General features: G+C 37.4%; 1 protein-coding gene and 1 pseudogene across 1 annotated transcript in view; one reads left to right on the top strand and one right to left on the bottom strand.

Annotated features, from left to right (window-relative positions):
- Positions 1-18,873, bottom strand: part of Mms22l (MMS22 like, DNA repair protein) — a 102,799-nt gene that overhangs the window by 15,232 nt on the left and 68,694 nt on the right. The window contains exons 14-17 of the mRNA XM_076924071.1: positions 13,689-13,882; positions 9,176-9,326; positions 5,366-5,514; positions 4,458-4,600 (exon numbers count right to left, since the gene is read on the bottom strand). Of these exons, the coding sequence (XP_076780186.1) occupies positions 4,458-4,600; positions 5,366-5,514; positions 9,176-9,326; positions 13,689-13,882 (637 nt within the window). The remainder of the gene's footprint in view (positions 1-4,457; positions 4,601-5,365; positions 5,515-9,175; positions 9,327-13,688; positions 13,883-18,873) is intronic.
- LOC143438374 (small ribosomal subunit protein eS25 pseudogene) lies at positions 5,799-6,256 on the top strand (annotated as a pseudogene).

The raw sequence follows: 18,873 nt of genomic DNA on the forward strand, positions 1-18,873 counted from the left end.
GCCTAGTCTACAGAATAAGTTCCAGGTCAGCTAGGGCTACATGAAAAACCCTGTCTTAAAAACCAAAAACCTAAAGTGAAAAGAGTTAATTTCTACCATTTATAATTGAAGGTCAATGGAAGAATTAAAAAAACAAACAAAAACCAAACAATTCATCAGTGGTTATTTACAGGACATATGATTCAGCAAAATCATTAGAGAGAAGGAGCATTAAACTGTTATACAAGAAGCTTATAATCAGCTAAAGCTTCCTACACAGGTTGGTTCATAATTCATATGACTGGAAATCTCTAAATTCCTATGGGAAAGAGGAGCAAGTAGCATTGCCAAATTCTTACAAGGAAAATCTCTTAATTCAGCTATATGATGTGAATTGATGTCCTTCCACAATTTACAGCTTAAATAGTACTTTTAATGAGACATCAGCTAGCTACTTAATGTTCTTAGTGGAGAACTCAGGAAAATGTGGTTGAGAGGCTAAAGATGGGACAAACCAAGCGGTGGTCAACAGAAATGTGAGGTGAGGCAGTAAGAAGAGGAAGGGAGAAGAGATAAGAATGTGAGGAATATGAGGGTAAGCAGGTTGTAAGAAGCTATAAAAGAACCAAGAGGTAACTATAGCATGGATTAGAAAGTTTGAGGAACGTTTTCAGATCACTCTGGGAGCTCTCAAATGGCAGACATTAGAGCCAAACCAGCACCAAAGTTCTTTGATCCTCCTTACCAGCTCCTAAAAAGGAGGGGTGTTGTCTTAAGGTTGAGGTTGCATGAGAGATCACAGTTCAGAACAGTTGGCATTAAGTTCCATGAGGTCTAACTGAGGTAGATAAAAATGAAGCATAGCCTCGAGAAGGTAAGTAGAAGTAGGTCCCGTGGAATGAAGAAAAGGAAAGAAGCCCAGTGACATGAGCAAATGAGAGGAGATGTATTTTACTAACTTATCCTTTTCTTTTTCATTTAGCTTTCTGCTGTTTGAAAATTTCATTCCTCAGAAGTTCACAAACTTTTGATCTCCACTCCCTTGTAAGCACAAATACCCTGAAACGTTTACTGTTTAGGTCAAGATACTTATGAATTAGCAGCCTAGACTTGTCACATATGACATGCAAGGAGAAAGAGTGGAGAAATGCTGGTAGGGCCTTAGTAGGGGCACAACAAATGAAGAACACCCAACCTCACAAATACACAGAGCTAGGTAAAGTATTCTGAAAGCTGTTTCAGATAACTAGGAAGCTTCCCATCCTATTATGTCAAAATTTTCAAGTAACATTTCATAGAGGCCAATAGTAACTAAAGTTGGACACTCTCATGAACTCTAAAACCACATCAATAAATGAATTCAGAACTCTGAATTCTGAATGAATCTTTTACCCATGAGTAGTTGCTAAACAGATTTGGGAATTTGTAAAGTTACTGAGTGATACTGCTTCTCAATGTTGACATTTCTATCCTGGAAAAGAAATGATACATACTGATACCATCCCATTCCCACAGAAGTCTTTAACTATCAGGGAGCTCTCAGCTCATGAAGGTTCATGTAAATCTCCCAAATTTTAATTCTCTTGAAAACCTGAACTGCATTATTAGCAACAGATACTGTCAGTTGTTTTCTTTGAAGTGATAGGCTTACTTACTTCATTCATTTCTGAAAAAAGGAAATGTCTGCCAAATGCCCAAGTCTGAATAATCACATTTTGTCAGTTTTCTTTCAAGATAAAAGCAGCCAGCACAGCTTGCGCCTCGCGTGCTCACGGCTCTTTCTTTAGACGATGCACTGCTTTGGCACACTGAAGCCCTTCACCTGCCCTCTGCATTTTCATTTGAAGAATGAGCTTAAGGGTTGAAATTTCATCAACTTTTAAACCTTATTCCCTAATTAATACTATTCTTTAATGAACTGGCTTTACTTTTTTAATTTACACAAATATACATTTTAATAGATATCATTATAATCTGAGGCCATAGTACTGGTTCATGCTAACACCTTCCCAAAATTTGTAAAAATGTTAGTATGGCTTTATGATAAATAACATTGTGAGAAGATATCAGTAACTCACAGGAGTCTATGAACCATATTTGAATATTAGTGACCGTGGTACCTAAATAAAAATGTTTAATTTCTCTCAAACTAAAAAACATGTATTTCCACATTTTCAAATATATAAAAATATATATTTAAAAAATATATATAGAGAGAAAGAAAATGACCCCATAAGCTCACAGGGAACGGCACTGTTAGGTGTGGTCTGGTTGGAATAGATGTGGCCTTCTTGGAGAAAGTGTGTAACTGAGGGTGTGGTCTTTGAAGTCTCCTATACTCAAGCTACACCCAGTGTGGTACCTTCTGCTGCCTTCAGATCAGGATGTAGAAGTCTCAGCTCCTTCTCCAGCACCCTGTCTGTCTATATGATGCCATGCTTCCCACCATGATAATTATGGACTAACCTGAAATTGTTAGCCAGCCCCAATTAAAGTTTTCCTTTTTAAAAGTTGGTGTGATCACTGAGTCTCTTCACAGCAATGAAAACCCTACTAAAACAATATATAGTATGTGTAATATATACATATTATATATATTTATAATATACATACATAGGCACTTTTTAAATTTAATGTGTGTAATCCTCAAAGAGCCATAAAGAGAGCAAATGCCCAGAACTGAAGGTAACTGATTGTTAGCTGATATTTTGGTGTTCAGAACTAATCCTGGGTCTGCTTTAAGAGCAACAGGCACTCTTTGCTCACTGAAGCATCTCATAGTATTTGCCGTCATTCTCCAAGTATATGGAATTCACAAGTATAAGACAAGGGGAGTGTATGTAAGCAGCTATGGACGCTGAGTGGTAAGGTTCTCTGCTCAACAAAATTCTGATATTTTACCACAGATTGTTGCTGCAGAATTAACAATGTTCTGGGTAACTTCATGGGAAAAAGATGCATAGAAACTTTTTGGGGTTGCGATTTTTTGTTTTGTTTGTTTTAGTTGGTTTTTGATGTCCACATTTCATCCTATGTACCTTTCCTCTGTAACCTGTGCTTTTTTCATCCTCTTTCTTCTGTGGCAGGCTCTAGTGGCTATCTATATGCTGAGTCCCATGGGAACAAGAAGATATCTGAAACCTCTCCTAAGGAGGAATGTTCTCAGCTTTCAATCCTCCTAAACAGGAACCATAATTTATATTACTTTTGCTAACTTTCAAAATAAGTCATTTAGCAAAATCATTAAAAATTTTATTAAAAAAATTTTATTAAAAAACCCTTTATGTTCTGCACAGGCTAAATTCTAAATACTTTACACCGAGACACTCTGATTTTCTCCAACTGATAAATCTACTGATAGACTGGCATTAAGTATTTAACAGTTTGTACCATTGTTTTAACCTTTGTATAACTTAAATTCTCAGTTCAGTAAAGTTCCTTTCAGATCAGATCCCTAAGGAGTCCTAGATAATGCTATCTAGCATTTTGCAAAAACCTATCATTGATTTATTGGTACAAAAGAAAAATTCATTTAGGCTGGATTAAATTAGAGGAGCTCTAACTGCTAGCGGAACACTGCTCCCTCCTTTTTGACCCGAAAGAATTGGTCAGGACTCATTCAGCAGTTACATAAAATACTCAACAGAAATGCATATTTCACATCTGCATATTATTATGTTATTATTAACTATCATTAGGGCTGTCACACATATCTAATTGTCGTGCATTTTTTTAAATACTGGAAATCAATGGAAATGACTGAGTTAACAATATAGAAATAGCTTATTGGTTGAGATTATTTTCACACACGTAATTTTCATGTAGTTAGAATCAACAAGCTGGAAAGTAAACCTACTTTTGCTGTGAATAACACACAAAACACAATAATCCAAACATCAAGAGTTTCAGCTGGGATGAAATAAACACTACCACATGTTACAGTTCTTTAAAATTAATGATCGAAACTATAATTTTAAATGGAATTTATTATGAAGTAAGATCAAAAGAAATGGATTAGATTTTACTATAATTTTAAATGGAATTTATTATGAAGTAAAATCAAAAGAAATGGATTAGATTTTCAAGTCCCGATCCTACAATGAAATAGCTGGTGCTTGTATTTGCAGCATTGTCGTAGGCAGTAAATACTCAGCTGGACAACTGTAGACGCTATACTAAAGTTAGTATCTGAATTGTTGCCCACCAACAGTAACAATAAGACATTAGTTTATTTCAGGTGGCCTTGAAGCAAAGCTTCCACGCGATCCTCCTTACTTCTATTATTCATTACATATGGATTTTCTGCTGTCTTCAGAGTAAATCATACTATACCTGAAAGCAACACTTCTTTACTCCAAAATTTTATACTAGCACATCAACAACATGACTTGTTAAGTTAAATAATTCATTTTATAAAAAAAAATTAATAATAGTTCAAGATTTTCTGAAAAATTTGGAAGATTATACTAATGAAATACCTCAAGGAATTGAATAAGTGCTTGTTTGGGATCTTCTGGGCTGGGCAAATATTCTATTTGAGCCTTTAAGAAGATATTCTTTACTTCTGAGAGTGTGAATAGTAATCTTGTCAGTTCAGCCAGCTGTTCCATGTACTCTTTTTCTATTAAAATGAGATAATAATCATACTTATTAATAAATATGCAATAAAATTTAAAATCCTATGTAAGTTGCATATACACTAGCGTACATAGGTACATATGCTGGAATATGTTCTTTAATTTTGAAGTATGTTACAAAAACTCAAATTTTTACAAAATTAAAAATGAAATTAGACTTTTCATACTTACAATCATCCTAACCCAAAAACTTATTGAGCTATAAAAAACTATACGAGATACAAAAGAAAAAGTAAAACCATTTTCAGGCCAGCCTCAGTGAAACTTCTAAGAGGCTACAAATAACAGCCTTTTAATAAGCTGTTGCATATAAAACAGAACTGCATGGAAATTCTAAAATGCACAAATAATATTCAGTGACAAATAGTAAAACAGAAAAGTAAAATATTTCATGAAAATGGGGCAAATATCCCTAGCTGCATAGTCTTCTTTTTTGGTACTTAGTATGTTTCAGATTTCTCTTTTTGTACAGGATCACCTTCTTCAGAGGAAAAGCCGTCTGCTACCTGAGGAAGAAGTTTTGGTTCTTAGCACTAAGAAAATTAGTTCTTTGTAGCAGGGATATTTGCCATATACAATAACAATAAAGTATCAGTAAACAGTAACAGACTCCAAAAGTATATTTTATGTATATTTACAGCTATTTATAAATATATTTTGAATATTTGATATCAGTTTATTTAATCCAGAGAGCCGAAAAAAAAGCTTTCCATAGATACTGCCTGCATGCCTTATATGACAACACTTACCCATAGCCTGTTCAGGATTCATCTCAATCAGCAAAGCAGGTTCAGAGAGGTGTTTTATGTGCATTTGCAAAACACATCGGACCCAGGATCTTATAGTTAAGGATTGAAAAGACACGCAACTTGACTGAGAAAGTGCTTCACACACTGTGCTGCAAAACCAGATTGAGGAACATTAAAAAACCAAAGAGCAATGGGATACACAGAGACCAGAGCCTGGAAAAACCACATTCACGGAACTCCCTTGGCTTCACTGACTTCAGATGAACACGGTACTTCAGACATGCTGCAAATGAACGCGGCAGATGTACCCGAGCAGAGGTTAAACATCGTTGTTTTCATTTCTAATATCCTAATGTTTAATTTTCTCTTTCTATTGTTAGTGTATCTATAGGCTTATGTCAAGAAAAAAAAAAATGTAGGGACATCTTAGTGAGGCTGCAGTGGTCCACACTACTCTCTGAGTTTCACCATCCCGCCCAAAGACGACAAGAAGAAAGATGCCGGAAAATCGGCCAAAAAGGACAAAGACCCAGTAAATAAATCTGGTGGCAAGGCCAAAAAGAAGTGGTCCAAAGGCAAAGTTCAGGACAAGCTGAACAATCCCGTCCTGTTTGACAAAGCTACATATGACAAACTCTGTAAGGAAGTTCCCAACTATAAGCTTATTACTCCAGCTGTGGTCTCTGAGAGACTGAAGACTCGAGGTTCCTTGGCCAGGGCAGCCCTTCAGGAGCGGCTTAGTAAAGGACTTATCAAGCTGGTTTCAAAGCACAGAGCTCAAGTAATTTATACCAGAAACACAAAGGGTGGAGACGCCCCAGCTGCTGGTGAAGATGCATGAACAGGTTCAGTCAGCTGTACATTTGGGAAAAATAAAATTTTACTGAATCAAAAGAAAAGAAAAAAATGTAGGCAAGAAGGCATAATTAGGCAATGCAATAATAGGTAAGAAATTAAACCCAAACAATAAGAACAAACAAACAAAAATGCAGTATCAATAGCATTTAACAGATGAGGTAATAATAAAAGCTGTTCAGGACAAATGTCTCTCTATATATGTCTCTTGACTGACCAATCAATGGTGTTTTCATCCTTTCCTTCTTCACTTTATAAGCACTGAGTATCAAAGATTACCATACATAAAATTCCAAAACACTATCTTCCAGGAAGTAAAAGAAACTTCCTTTCTCTTTCTTTTTTTTTTTCTTCATATATCTGCATTTTAATCAATAAATATCAGTGCCAAGACTCACAAGGATCCATGTTTGCCCTGAGCTTTGGCAGGGTGGGGCACTGAGGCCCTTCTCAGTCTTAAAGCTAATTTGGTACAGAGAACCTACCTAACACTACAATCACACACTGATATACTCAAGGGATGACTCATGTGGTTTCAGTGGCCTAAATCTCCTTTTTCTTAAGCCAAACACATAGCTGAGTCTAATTTCTAACCTACGAGGGGCTGCTGGGAGTAAAATGATTGGCATAGTTTTAACTTCAACATCACACTATGCGGTGTCAAAACAATCTTTGTCTTCTCATTTTGTTTTGATACATGTTCACATAGAGAAACCAGAGTCTTCACTGGGATGTCTTCCTTTACTGCTTTTCCACACTGTTTTTGAGACATTCTTTTACCTAGTGCTTGCCATTTGGGGATGGTCAGCAAGCTCCTATGGTCTGCTTACATATACAGCCTAGCACTTGGGTTACAGAGGGTCACTCTTACCTGGGTACTTGGAATCCGCACTTAATTTTGAACAACAAACCCTTTATCCACTATGCTGCCTCCCTAACCTCTAAAACAATGTTTAGTCAGTTAACTAATTGTGAAATATGGTCTCACTATGTAGCTTTGGTTACCCTGTAACTTACTATGTAGATCACTATGTAGATCAGGCTGACCTCAAACTCAAAGACTTCACTGATTCTACTTGAGTGTTAGGATTAATGCTTGCTAAAACCATTTTTTAAAGGGACATAAATCAGAATTTTAAAAGTTTTAAAACACTCTAAATTAAAACTTTCCTTTAAAAAATACAACAAAAATTATTCAGTTATTACCTCTATAGCTTTCTTAGAGCTAATTAACAACTTTGTGTTTCAGTTTCCTCAATTGTTACTAATAAACATTATTTTAAAAATAAATCTAGTGTGTGTATACACACACACACACACACACACACACACACACACACATCTTTTTTTGCTACCTGAAGAGGCTGTGTCTTACATCTCTAAGGTGAACCTCATGTTTCAAAATAATCTTTTGCATTATACCATAAATGTCATGGCAATCACCTGTATTCCCATAAAGAGAGAGACAGAGACAGAGTTGAGAGGCTCAGGAACAGACAAAACATACCAATTAAAAAAAAAAAAAAAAGATCTGGAAACTAACCCCTACCTAATAAACAGTGCCATGCTGAGGAAACACAAATAAAGAATGTAAAAAAAGAGAAACTCCACAGGGACCAGTTCCTTCTCCAGAGGGCATGCCCAAAGTCCATGCCCAGGGAGAGCAGAGAAAGGAAGTATTAAACATCATCGAAAGAGACCAGAATAAGAAAAAGAAAGCAAGCTTGAAAAAGGACAGTTCGTCTTCTTTGTTGGTAGTGAGAACATCACTAAGTATAAAGGCTCTTTGGGCCAATGGGCCTACTTTTTTAGAGGGTCCAGGTAACACATCTGAGCTGAAAGCAATACTTAAGTGAAAAAGAACCCATCATCCTCCTACGTACATCTCTGGGTGCGGTTACTGAAGAGAATGGAAGAGAGCTGGGATTGTGACACAAGGAGGCAAGCTCAATAGGGGAAGTATGCCCAAGCTTACAGTAACCCTGAAAGCAATAGATGCTCAAATGTGATCTTGGTGCTTGGACAGCAATTTCTTATATAACTTGTGATGGTTACACAGCACAGAAAAACTTTATCACTGTAAACTTTCTTAATAACACCACTACACAGTGTTACCTATGTGCAGTCATCAAAGGAAGGAACCATTAAATTGCACACTTAAAGTTATGTTATGTGATTAAAAGGGTTCAGTTTTACAGGTCTTTACTTGTTCTTTACTTTGGGGCCTAGGAGCTTCCATGTCAATAAAGATGAGTGATTTCAGAGCAATAAATAAATAAACATTCACTTTTGTTAGAGAAGTCTCATACTAGAAGAAATTCTAAGAGCTGGTGCTGAATTCTCTTACTTTATGTGTCAAAGCCCAATGAGACAATGCATGCTTAGTGATGCTGACTAATTAATGTCCTTACTCACTACATCACTTCACATCCCTGCCAGGCACCTGATATAAGGACTGTTTTGTCTCACAGGTTGGGTGAGTTCACCCTCTTCATCTTGATGCTTAGTGACTTTATCTCATTTTTTCATATATGCCTCTATATATTACTGAAGTTGTTCCTCATAGCTTCTCTGTGACATGGCAGAAGATACAGAAAGATTAAGCAACACAGCATGATTTAAGAAAAGTATCTTGTTCATGATCTCACAAGTCTTTAAAATTTTCATTAAGTCTAAATCTTAAATAATATACCAGTGTTTTATTGATTCAGCAATGATATCTATACAATTTTTTCTCCCTAGGGAATATAGAAAAATCACTTTACGATAATAAGGCAGGCTTACTGAGAGTATGAACTTGTAACAATTATATACATACATGTATGTATATGTGCAAATCAAACCACTAATTTAGGTCTCATACTACCTGCTATTACTACTGTTAAAATGTCGAATGCCAAATGAGAGATTATATAAACAGTAGTTTACATAGAAAAACCCTTCCAGGGTACATACCTATTTTGTAGCAAATGACTTAGATATCTTGCTACAACTTGGGGCCAGATGATATCATCCCAACCAAAAAGCTGAATTATTGATATGACTGGCTGTGGCTGAAGATCTGATGGTGCTGTGTTTGGCATGTCCACTGCCAACAAAGTAAAATCTAGATTTAAAAAGAGAAAGTTCAGGTAAGACATTTTCAAATACCCACCCCCATGCCTTGCCTCTAATTACAAGAATTTTTAAAAATCCCAAATAAAATATAACATTCAAAGATGTAATTTGAGCTTAAACAACTAAATTCGTGTTGTCAAATGTAAACATCATTTAGATCTCTGGAAAGGATTAAAAGCATGTAGCTTAGTAATATGATTACAGATATGGCTCCTCCGAGTCAAGCCAGTGGATTTTATCAATACGCCTCTATTACTCAGAGACCTAGTTAAAATATTTCCTGCAACCACTCTCCTTTGATTAAGTCAATTTCCTTGCCACCTACGACAGACACTCATGCTCACCCCCGATACTCCCCATTCTCTTCTATTAAATAGTGACCTCCTATGAGTAAAGACACCCACTTTCTTCAGAACCCACAATCTGGAAAGTGGAATTCTTGAATCATGTTAAGCAGATTTTCTAGAAATCCGTCAGTTCAATCTGTACCTATGCTCCACCTATGTCTGAAGCGCTGACTCCTAGGAAGCTCTCTCTAACAGTGGCTGTGTATCCTTCCATTCCCCGCTACTGACTCCACAGACAAGGTAGGTTTACTTCTCGTTCTACACTGCTACTTCTAAAGCATTCTCACTCCTTCCTCCATAGATGTAGCTTTGAATCTCAGATACATCACACTATACCAGTAGCATGCTCTTTCCTCTTGTTGTATGCCCTCCGGTTGCCTGGGTTCATATTATTCTCCAACAGCAATTCTGCCGTGATCTTATTCATTTGGAATTCCTTTATTGCAGTGACTTTCCTCCCCTATACTTAAACACTTCCATGGTGATACCCAAAGCACTTGGCATTGTCAATTATAACCTCGGTATAACTTCATTTTAAGGGCTCTATCCCTCCTCAAGGATCCAAACCCTATCAATTCTTTGCTTATAACAAACCTATAATCAATTGATTGTATATCTTTTTCCTATCTTCTCTTTCATGTCTTTTCCTTCTTTTGTCAGTCTGATGGTACCGTCCATTCTTATACACATATACACTACTAACTGTCTTCCTTTCTTCCCTTTTACTTTCTTTTTTGTTTGTTTGAGACAAGGTTTCTTTGAGTAGCCTTAGCTGACATAGTACTAGCTCTGTAGTCTAGGCTAGCTTCCAACTCACAGAGACCTGCCTGCAGAGGACTACAGTAGAGAACACAAAACTCCAGAGGTACAGGAACATTCAAACCCCCACTCCCATCCCCACACACCTTTAATCCCTCTAGCTGGAATACAGACATGTCCCTAGTATACATCTCTAAGGTAACATTAGTTTGTAGAAGGAAGCAGTCATGTTTGAATGTGACAACTAATTAAGGGGTAGACAAAGTGAGGAATCAGAGACAGATTTGACAGAATGAGTCAAACTTAAGATTTACTCAACTCTCAGGAGAATAGACAGGAAAGAGAGGTGACTTAAGAGAGTAGCACAGGGAGAGAGTCAGTCAATTCCACTGAGTGGAGTTGAGAGCAGAGCAGCTCAAATGAGTGGTGTTCAGAGGCAGTTTTGCAAAGCAGAGCAATTCCATGAGAAGCTGAGAGAAGCCAGTCAATCAGTGAGCTTCGAGAGGAGTTTGAGTTACCCACCCAGAGGTTAGAAAGAATTAGAAACGGTGAGCTTATTCAGCAAGAAGCCTCCAAGAAACAATTACATCTAGCAAATAAAGAAGAGGGCGACCCTGTAGGAGGACCAGCAGTCTCAATTAAGCTGGAACCCGAGATCTCTCTGACACTGGGCCACCAACTGGGCAGCATACACCAGCTGATATGAGATCCCCAACACATATACAGCAGAGGACTGCTAGGTCTGGGTTCAGTCAGAGAAGATGCACCTAACCCTCAGGGTCCCAGGGAGTGGGGAGGAGGTATGGGATGTGGAACAGTCAGAGGGTAGACCAGGAGGGGGATGAAATCTGGAGTGTAAAAATAAATAGATAGATAGATAGATAGATAGATAGATAGATAGATAGATAAAATTAAATAATTTTTTCCAAATTTCAAAAGAAAAGTTACTTTCAGGTTTCCTGTCCTAGTGTCCATAGCACCCGACTTTCTTGGTGTGCGTCTTACCTATACCCCTTACAACGCCTTTCCTTATTTCTCTTGAGCCTACAAATCTTCACAGAAATACAGTGTGAACTGCTCCACGGTGTTCTCTCTGTCCCTTCTTACACTGCCAACCATCTCCGCCAGTTTCTGGCTTTAGAGGCTATTTAAGCCATAGAGAGTTTACACACACACCTCCAGGTGGACCTCTTCTGGGAAGCCTGTCAATTATATCCAAGTCCTCGTTAACGTACTTAGACTTTAATGAATACCTTAAAACAAACCATAACTCCCTAAGAACTTAAGAATCTTCAATTCTCTGTCATAAAATAGTCCCTTCATAATCTTCTTCTAATAGCAAATCGCTAGTTACTGGAGACACCTTTCATGAACTATTCTGGTTGCGTTACTTTATTTGCTTAGTAAGTATCATTAGGTCTACCTTCAAAATACCTTTCCTTCCTTTAGATCTGACCATTCCTGACTATCTGTACTACAACTTTAGTCCAGTCTAGTTTGAGTCATTTTCTAACTGCCCCATTTCCCTCTTTATCTCATCAGCCAGAATACCTATATTTCCTCTTCTGAGAAAACACCAATAGCTTCTGACCTCCACGAAAGTCTTTCCACCTGCTCAGAAGGCGAGGGCAGACTTCCCATTACTTAAACACATGCTGGCTCCTCAGTCCACCTACGCCTGGCTCTTCCCTCTAGTTCGCTGAGCACTCTGTTTAAAACTGTGGTCTCCCCTCTCTGCCCGCCCTCCCCTCCTGTTTTGGTTTGGTTTTGCTGGATATGGTGTTGCTCATCTGTAATCCAGACTTGGGAAGCTGAGGGAGCAGGACCACAAATCCCACAAGCCTGGGCAACCAAGCAAGACTCTCAGAAACAACAGCAACAAATCACTCTTGGCCCCATCATTCACTAGATCCTAACTTTTGTGAGAATGGGGTATTCTTGTTTGTGGTCGTCCCCCCAACTGGTATATCTCTAGTACATACAAAAGTGAGTATTTAAATAATTTTTTTTTTTTTTTTTTGGTTTTTCGAGACAGGGTTTCTCTGTGTAGTCCTGGCTGTCCTAGAACTCACTTTGTAGACCAGGCTGGCCTCGAACTCAGATAAATAATTTTTTTCTTAAATGAAGGAAATCATCTTCTGTCAACCTAATTCTACTTCAAGTCAGAAATACATGCCAATGGCTTTGGCACTGTTTGGCAGTTACTTTTAGAACCTAGGACAGTGTCAACTAAACTAATGCAAAACTGCTGTTGTTGATGGCCTAGCGTTCTAGATGACAGAATAAACTTCAACTTACTGAATACCAATATGTATTATCTCAGACACCACACTAGTTGGAAAACATGACCCTGCCACACATTTTTGTCTATATGTAGACAGTCTTATGCACTTCATATAAAGTCTGAACTGCTCCAAGATTCAACTTCTTATCCATTTTTTTAATCATTCACTCCTTCATTTTTAGCTCATCTTTCTTCTTTCAACACAGAATAAAATAAATGCTGATTTAAACCACAGGGATTTTTGTCACTGTTGTTTGTTTAAAGTATGACATTTAAATATATATTTCAAAAAAAAAACCTTTAAATGAACTCTATTTACATATATGTAATAACAATACAAATCTCTTGTCTATTCCAGAACATTTTAACATATTATGAGCATAATAGCTGTTTAAAAAAATATAATAACTTCTCACCAGGAAACTGCAAAAATGTCCATATATTTAAAATCTTGCCTAATTGTACATGATCCCATGAATGCCTAAGGACATGTCAATAGTCGATTTAAATAAAAATTGTAATTTAAAATAAACCCTGGGTGAACTCAGAACACTAACATTCTAAGTAATCCATCCATCCTGAGCTTACTCTCTTGGGACTGAAGGACTTGCTGTTGCTGTTGTCTGTCTTATATTTAGTTAACTGCTTACAACATGTGAAAGCACACTACTTGAGCCAGATATAATCAACTGCTACCTCACTTCCCAAATAATTTTAATAGGAAAAATTTGTGAACATTCTGTGTTACGTCTGAAAATTACCTCTTTTTTAAAATAAATATTCACTTAATTTTTGATGATTAAATACGTAGGCCCAACACCCTCTATTTGAACATGTCATTTGTTTCATATGTCCCAATGACTGTTTTAAAGCAAGAGACTGTCATTAAGAAGACAGAGAAAAATACGAACAAAAGTCTGCAAACAGAGAAAGGAATTAGCAGTGGACAGTTAACACTGACCTGCAGCGGCATCTGCAAGCTGGGAGAGGGGCACGACTTGTGTCATTCTCTGACTCTTGAGAAAGGAAAAGAAATGCCTCCACAGCGCACCGGCGACGGCAGCCAGGGGGCGCTCTTTAGCCGATAATGAAGTCTGTACAATTAGGTCCACATTCTCTCTTTGAAGTTCCTGACACAATTGCTGATGAACACTCCTGAAAAGAAATAAAAATATATCTACCACTTAAGAAACGAAAGCAGACTGTTTTTTAACACATTTTTTTTTTGTTTTTCACATTTATATCCTGTGAAAACTGAAGGAGCATTTATATAACTGCAACCTTTCTGCCAGGGCATAATGTATTTCTTATTTGAAGGATGAATGAAGAAGGCATATCAAACACCATAAAGTTAATGTTAATTACTAATGTCAACCATTAATTACATGCTTTTTAATATGTCAGATCTAAATGAGAAGCAGGCAACTTCAGAATGAGGATCTGCATTTTGCAATTCATGTATGTCAAGTGATTTTACTTAGAATCTAGGCATAAAAATCATTTTTAAAACCATTTTCTCTTGAGGGTTTTTTGACACAGATATATCGGGAAGAAGGGAAGAAGAACATTTGGTTCAGGTATGGTATTTCCAATTGAACTTTTTTTTTCTTGTGTAAAAAAGCAGCAGGCTTTGTGCTGGTACACAAAACTATGGGGACAGCCTTGGCTATTGAAATGTAGGAAATCGTTTTTACAGAAAATAAAATATTCTGTTCATTAACAAAGCGTAATTCAATGCTGTCTTAAATTCTGATTTATCACTAACTACTTTTTGTTAACCTAAAATTGAAACACCTTTGGACCCTAAGAAACACAGGTGCAGAAAATTGAGGTTACCAGACTATGCAAAGAAAGAACTACAAGACTTCTCAATGATTTGGGAGGAGAGGCATTTAAAAAGCAATTCATTCAGAAACAAATAAAACGTCGTGTTAAATGTAGAATACAGCTATCTTCTGTGTGTGATTCCATCACTGCCACACCACCCTGAAAAGCAGAAGTAACTGTGGATTATCATCCTTCTGTTACTCTCTTCAGTTACACAGAAAGCAATGAGATGCAAAAAAACACAAAGAAGGCCCAAGGTTTCCTTTGTCAGAAATTGTTTTCAACTAAGGAGAGTAACAGGACTTTAAAATATAGTTAATTTTAAGGTAGCATTCTTGATCTTTTAAGCATTTTACTTAGGACATGAACCTAAAGTAATTCTACAAGGTGGTTGGTTCTAAGACCACATCTTGTCAAATGGCTGCACACCAGGGAGCAAAAATTCCAAGTATAAATTACATGATATTAGGAGCTTCTATCTCTTTACATCAGATTTCTCCACATCATGGGACACCACTTAATCTTACTAAAAGTATAGAAAAGGGTACAAATGCCCTGGGAAAGAATATATAGCAAGCTATTCTCATTAAAACAAACAAACAAAAACTAATTATCTGTTATGTTTTCCATATATAAATCTTCCCAAGATGCTCTCAATTGACATTAGAGACTAAAGACCAGTTTGGGTCCTGTAGCTTAAAATAAAATGAATGAGATATTACTAGAATTCTTTGGCAACTTTGGCCCCTGGTAACAGAGAAAAGATCAGGAATAATTTTATGCACTCAAGTTTGGCCAAAATAATGACTATTTGCCTTGGGTTTTAGTAGCTTTTTTTTTTCAGGTACACTGATTTTGAAGAATAATAAATAATGTATTATTCACTATTTCTATATAAGCTACCAACTCCCTAGGAAGAAGAAACAGTTCTGATCAGTTTCTACCTGCAAGCTTCCTACCTACTTTGCTTGCTGGGGAACACCTGTAATCTCTGCCACGAGGAAGTCAAAGCAGGGAGACCGTGAGTTTGAAGCTAGTCTGGCTACACAGTGATATCTTACCTCAAAACATGGGGAGTGGGTGGGCGGACCAGCCCTCCAACCCGCTCCAGTAACAGAACAAAACAAAAAGCTCAAAGTAGATTAAAACAATTATATGTAACACCTGAAACAAACTACTAGCAGAAACAGCTCAGGAGACTGAACGGTCAAGGAGCCTTTGGATAAGACCCCACCCCTCCAAAAATCTAGGCATGCAAAAGTAGACAACTGGAATATTAAACTAAAACGTTTGCTACCACGAAGGAAACAGTCAACTTAAAGCAATTAGAATCAGAGGGAAAATATTTATACAAGCTACACATTTGACCGGGGTTAACATGCAATCCAAACTATCAATATTAACAAAACAAAAATCACTTAAAATATTTCAGATACCTCTCAAAAGACCTCATACAAACAGCTAACAGGCATATAAAAATATTCAGTATCAACAGTCATCAGAGGAATAAAAGCTAAATCCACAATGAGACATTGTGAGATGGCCTCATTGTAGTTAAGAATGGCTATTATTAAGGAAGAATTGCAGGGAAGAAATGTAAAATAGATTTGAAAACACATAAGCATGCATGAAATTCTCAAACGAAAGTTTTTTAAAGTTCTATTTTTAAGGCATCTCTTTCTGCTAATAACTTCTAAGACAGGGAAAGATATTAATGTAAGTCTGCACAGCTAAGTTCAGTTTCGTTTTGATTTTTACTGAGCCCTTACATCTCCATGATGCAGAGATATAAAGTACAGCTTATACTGAGTGTACCCTAGTTTAAAAGGTGGCTCTGGGGTATTACACAAAAGATGGTACTGAGCACTGGTGAGAGTACAGAAGCAGGAACCTTTTTACCCTGTTGTCGGGAGTGTATTATAAATTAGTTCAGTCATTGTGGAGGTTCCTCAAAAAATGAAAACTGAGATGCCATATGATCCAGCAATCCCATGCCTGGGCATGAATCCAAAGGAAATAAAGTCTGGATGTCAAAGAGACATCTGCACTCCGGTGTTTGCGGCAGCATTACTTACTAGACCCAAGAAAGGGAGACAACCCTATGTGTCCACCAAGCGATGAGTGAAAACAGAAAGTGTGATCTACATATGAGAGAATATAACTCAGCCACGAAAGAACAAACTTCCGGGTCTTCGAGATGGCTTGGTTAGTGAATCCTCACCAAGTATCCCAGTTGCTATGATAAAAAAAAAACTATGACCAAAAGCAAGTTGGGAGGGAAAGTGTTTATTTGGTTTATACTTCTACATTGTAGCACATCATCCAGGGAACTCAAACAGGGCAGGAACCTAGAGCAGGAACTGATACAGAAAACATAGAGGGGTGCTGCTTACAGGCTTGTTTATCATGGCTTGTTCAGCCTCCTTTCTTATAGAACCCAAGACCATGGATGGTACCACCTATAATAGGGTGGACCCTCACCCACACATCACTAATTAAGAAAATGTCCTACAATTGGATCTTATGGAGGAAATTCCCTCCAGAGAGGTCTCCTCCTTCCAGATAACTCTAGCATGTGTCAAGTTGACATAAAAGTAACTACCACAGCAAGCATGTCTGAGGACTCAAATTTGGAGCAGTATCCCCTACAGAGAAGACCTGGGTGAAGAATCATGCATCTATGTTAGCACTGGGGAGGGTGAAACAGGACGATTCCTGGAACTTGCTGGCCAACTAGACTAGTTGAATCAGCTACCTCTAAGTTCAGTGAGAGGCCATGCCTTAATTAAAACGGAGAACAACTGAAGCTGTCTAACGCTGGCCTCAAGCCTTCACACACAGGTATTCATGTGAGTGAGCCCACCTGCCTCCGGACTTCTTTTTTCCCCTCAAAAATAATGAAATTTCAGACAAACAGAGAAGACATTAAGTGAAATAAAGCAGATACAGAAAGATGAGTATAAATTCTGCTGTGCTGTGCAATATAAGATGAGCAATAATTATGTATTGTATATGCCAAAAGTTAGAGGCTGGTGACACAGCTCGTAGGTAGGTGGTAGAGGACTTGCTTAGTATGCACAAGGCCCTGGTGTACCCCCATCCCCAAAGTAAAAATCTACTGTAAGTTTGAAATACTCTGAACATTTTATTATAAGGGATATATATCTGAAGAGAAAGATATGTTTGAACTGACTTTAGCATTATAACATATACATGCATAACATGTTACCCCACAAGAAGTATAAATGCCATGTTTTGACATGCCAACTAAATAAAGAAAAATCCAAGAGCCATGAGATGACTCATTACAGAAGATGAAGCTGAAAGCAGATAAGTTAAATAATACATCCAAAGTTCACATGGCTAAGGGCTGACCATATTTAAAACCTAAACCTGACGCTGAAGAAAGATACTTCCTTTACACAGTAACTCACAACATACGGGTTTTTAAATGATTAAACATTAACTGTTTTTTTTTTTTTTTTTTTTTTTTTCATCTTATGTAGACTAAGAACATTTCAGAGAGGAAGGGAAGACCTAGGAGAGACAAAAGTGGCTCTGAGCTTTGAAACGACAAGGGCAATAAAATTCCATATTAGCTAAGACTAGAAAAAGAACACATGTACTCCAGGCAACGTTGAAAAGGACAACAGCTATGACCAACCTTTTACCTCTGCAGCAAAAAAATGATGACACAGCAGGAGTATCTACTGGTTACCTCAGGGATATGACTCAGAGATCTGAATACATAATGGTAAAACACAAACCATTATGTAAATATCTGATGCTGTTAGAGTGTATTCCTTTCAAGGCAGAGTGACCAGAGGAAAGACAGGGTTTAATTAAAGCTGAGAGACTGAGCCCCACAAAAACTGTGTTTGAGAAATGTGCACCACTGAGTGCTGCACACTGGGAAAGGTGCATAACCAGAACATGCAAACGCTCCTACTCAGAGCTCCAGTGTCCAGATTCCTAAGTCAGTTGCCTTCGAGGTGAATTAAGACTCGATCATAATTTCTCTGTTCCTGAGGAAATCACAGTGAAAAAGTAGAAATGGCGAGCACTGGCCATTATGGAAGCCTAATAAAATGTCTGAATGTAACCACCAGTTCAAAATACCTGTGCAGTGTCAGGTAATTTTTAAAAATCAAAGTTTCTGGAATGGAAAACTAACTATAACGGAGTAGTGAAAGTGGAGCGTTACAAAGTGCAGGCAGTAAAGGAAGGGCGCCATCACTAGGAGCAGACTGTGAAGGAAAACACTGTTGTAAATCCAGATGCCACAGATTATTTTCAGATACTTTCTACCTGCCACCACC

This window comes from Arvicanthis niloticus, chromosome 25, assembly GCF_011762505.2.
Source record: "Arvicanthis niloticus isolate mArvNil1 chromosome 25, mArvNil1.pat.X, whole genome shotgun sequence".
Lineage (NCBI taxonomy): Eukaryota > Metazoa > Chordata > Mammalia > Rodentia > Muridae > Arvicanthis > Arvicanthis niloticus.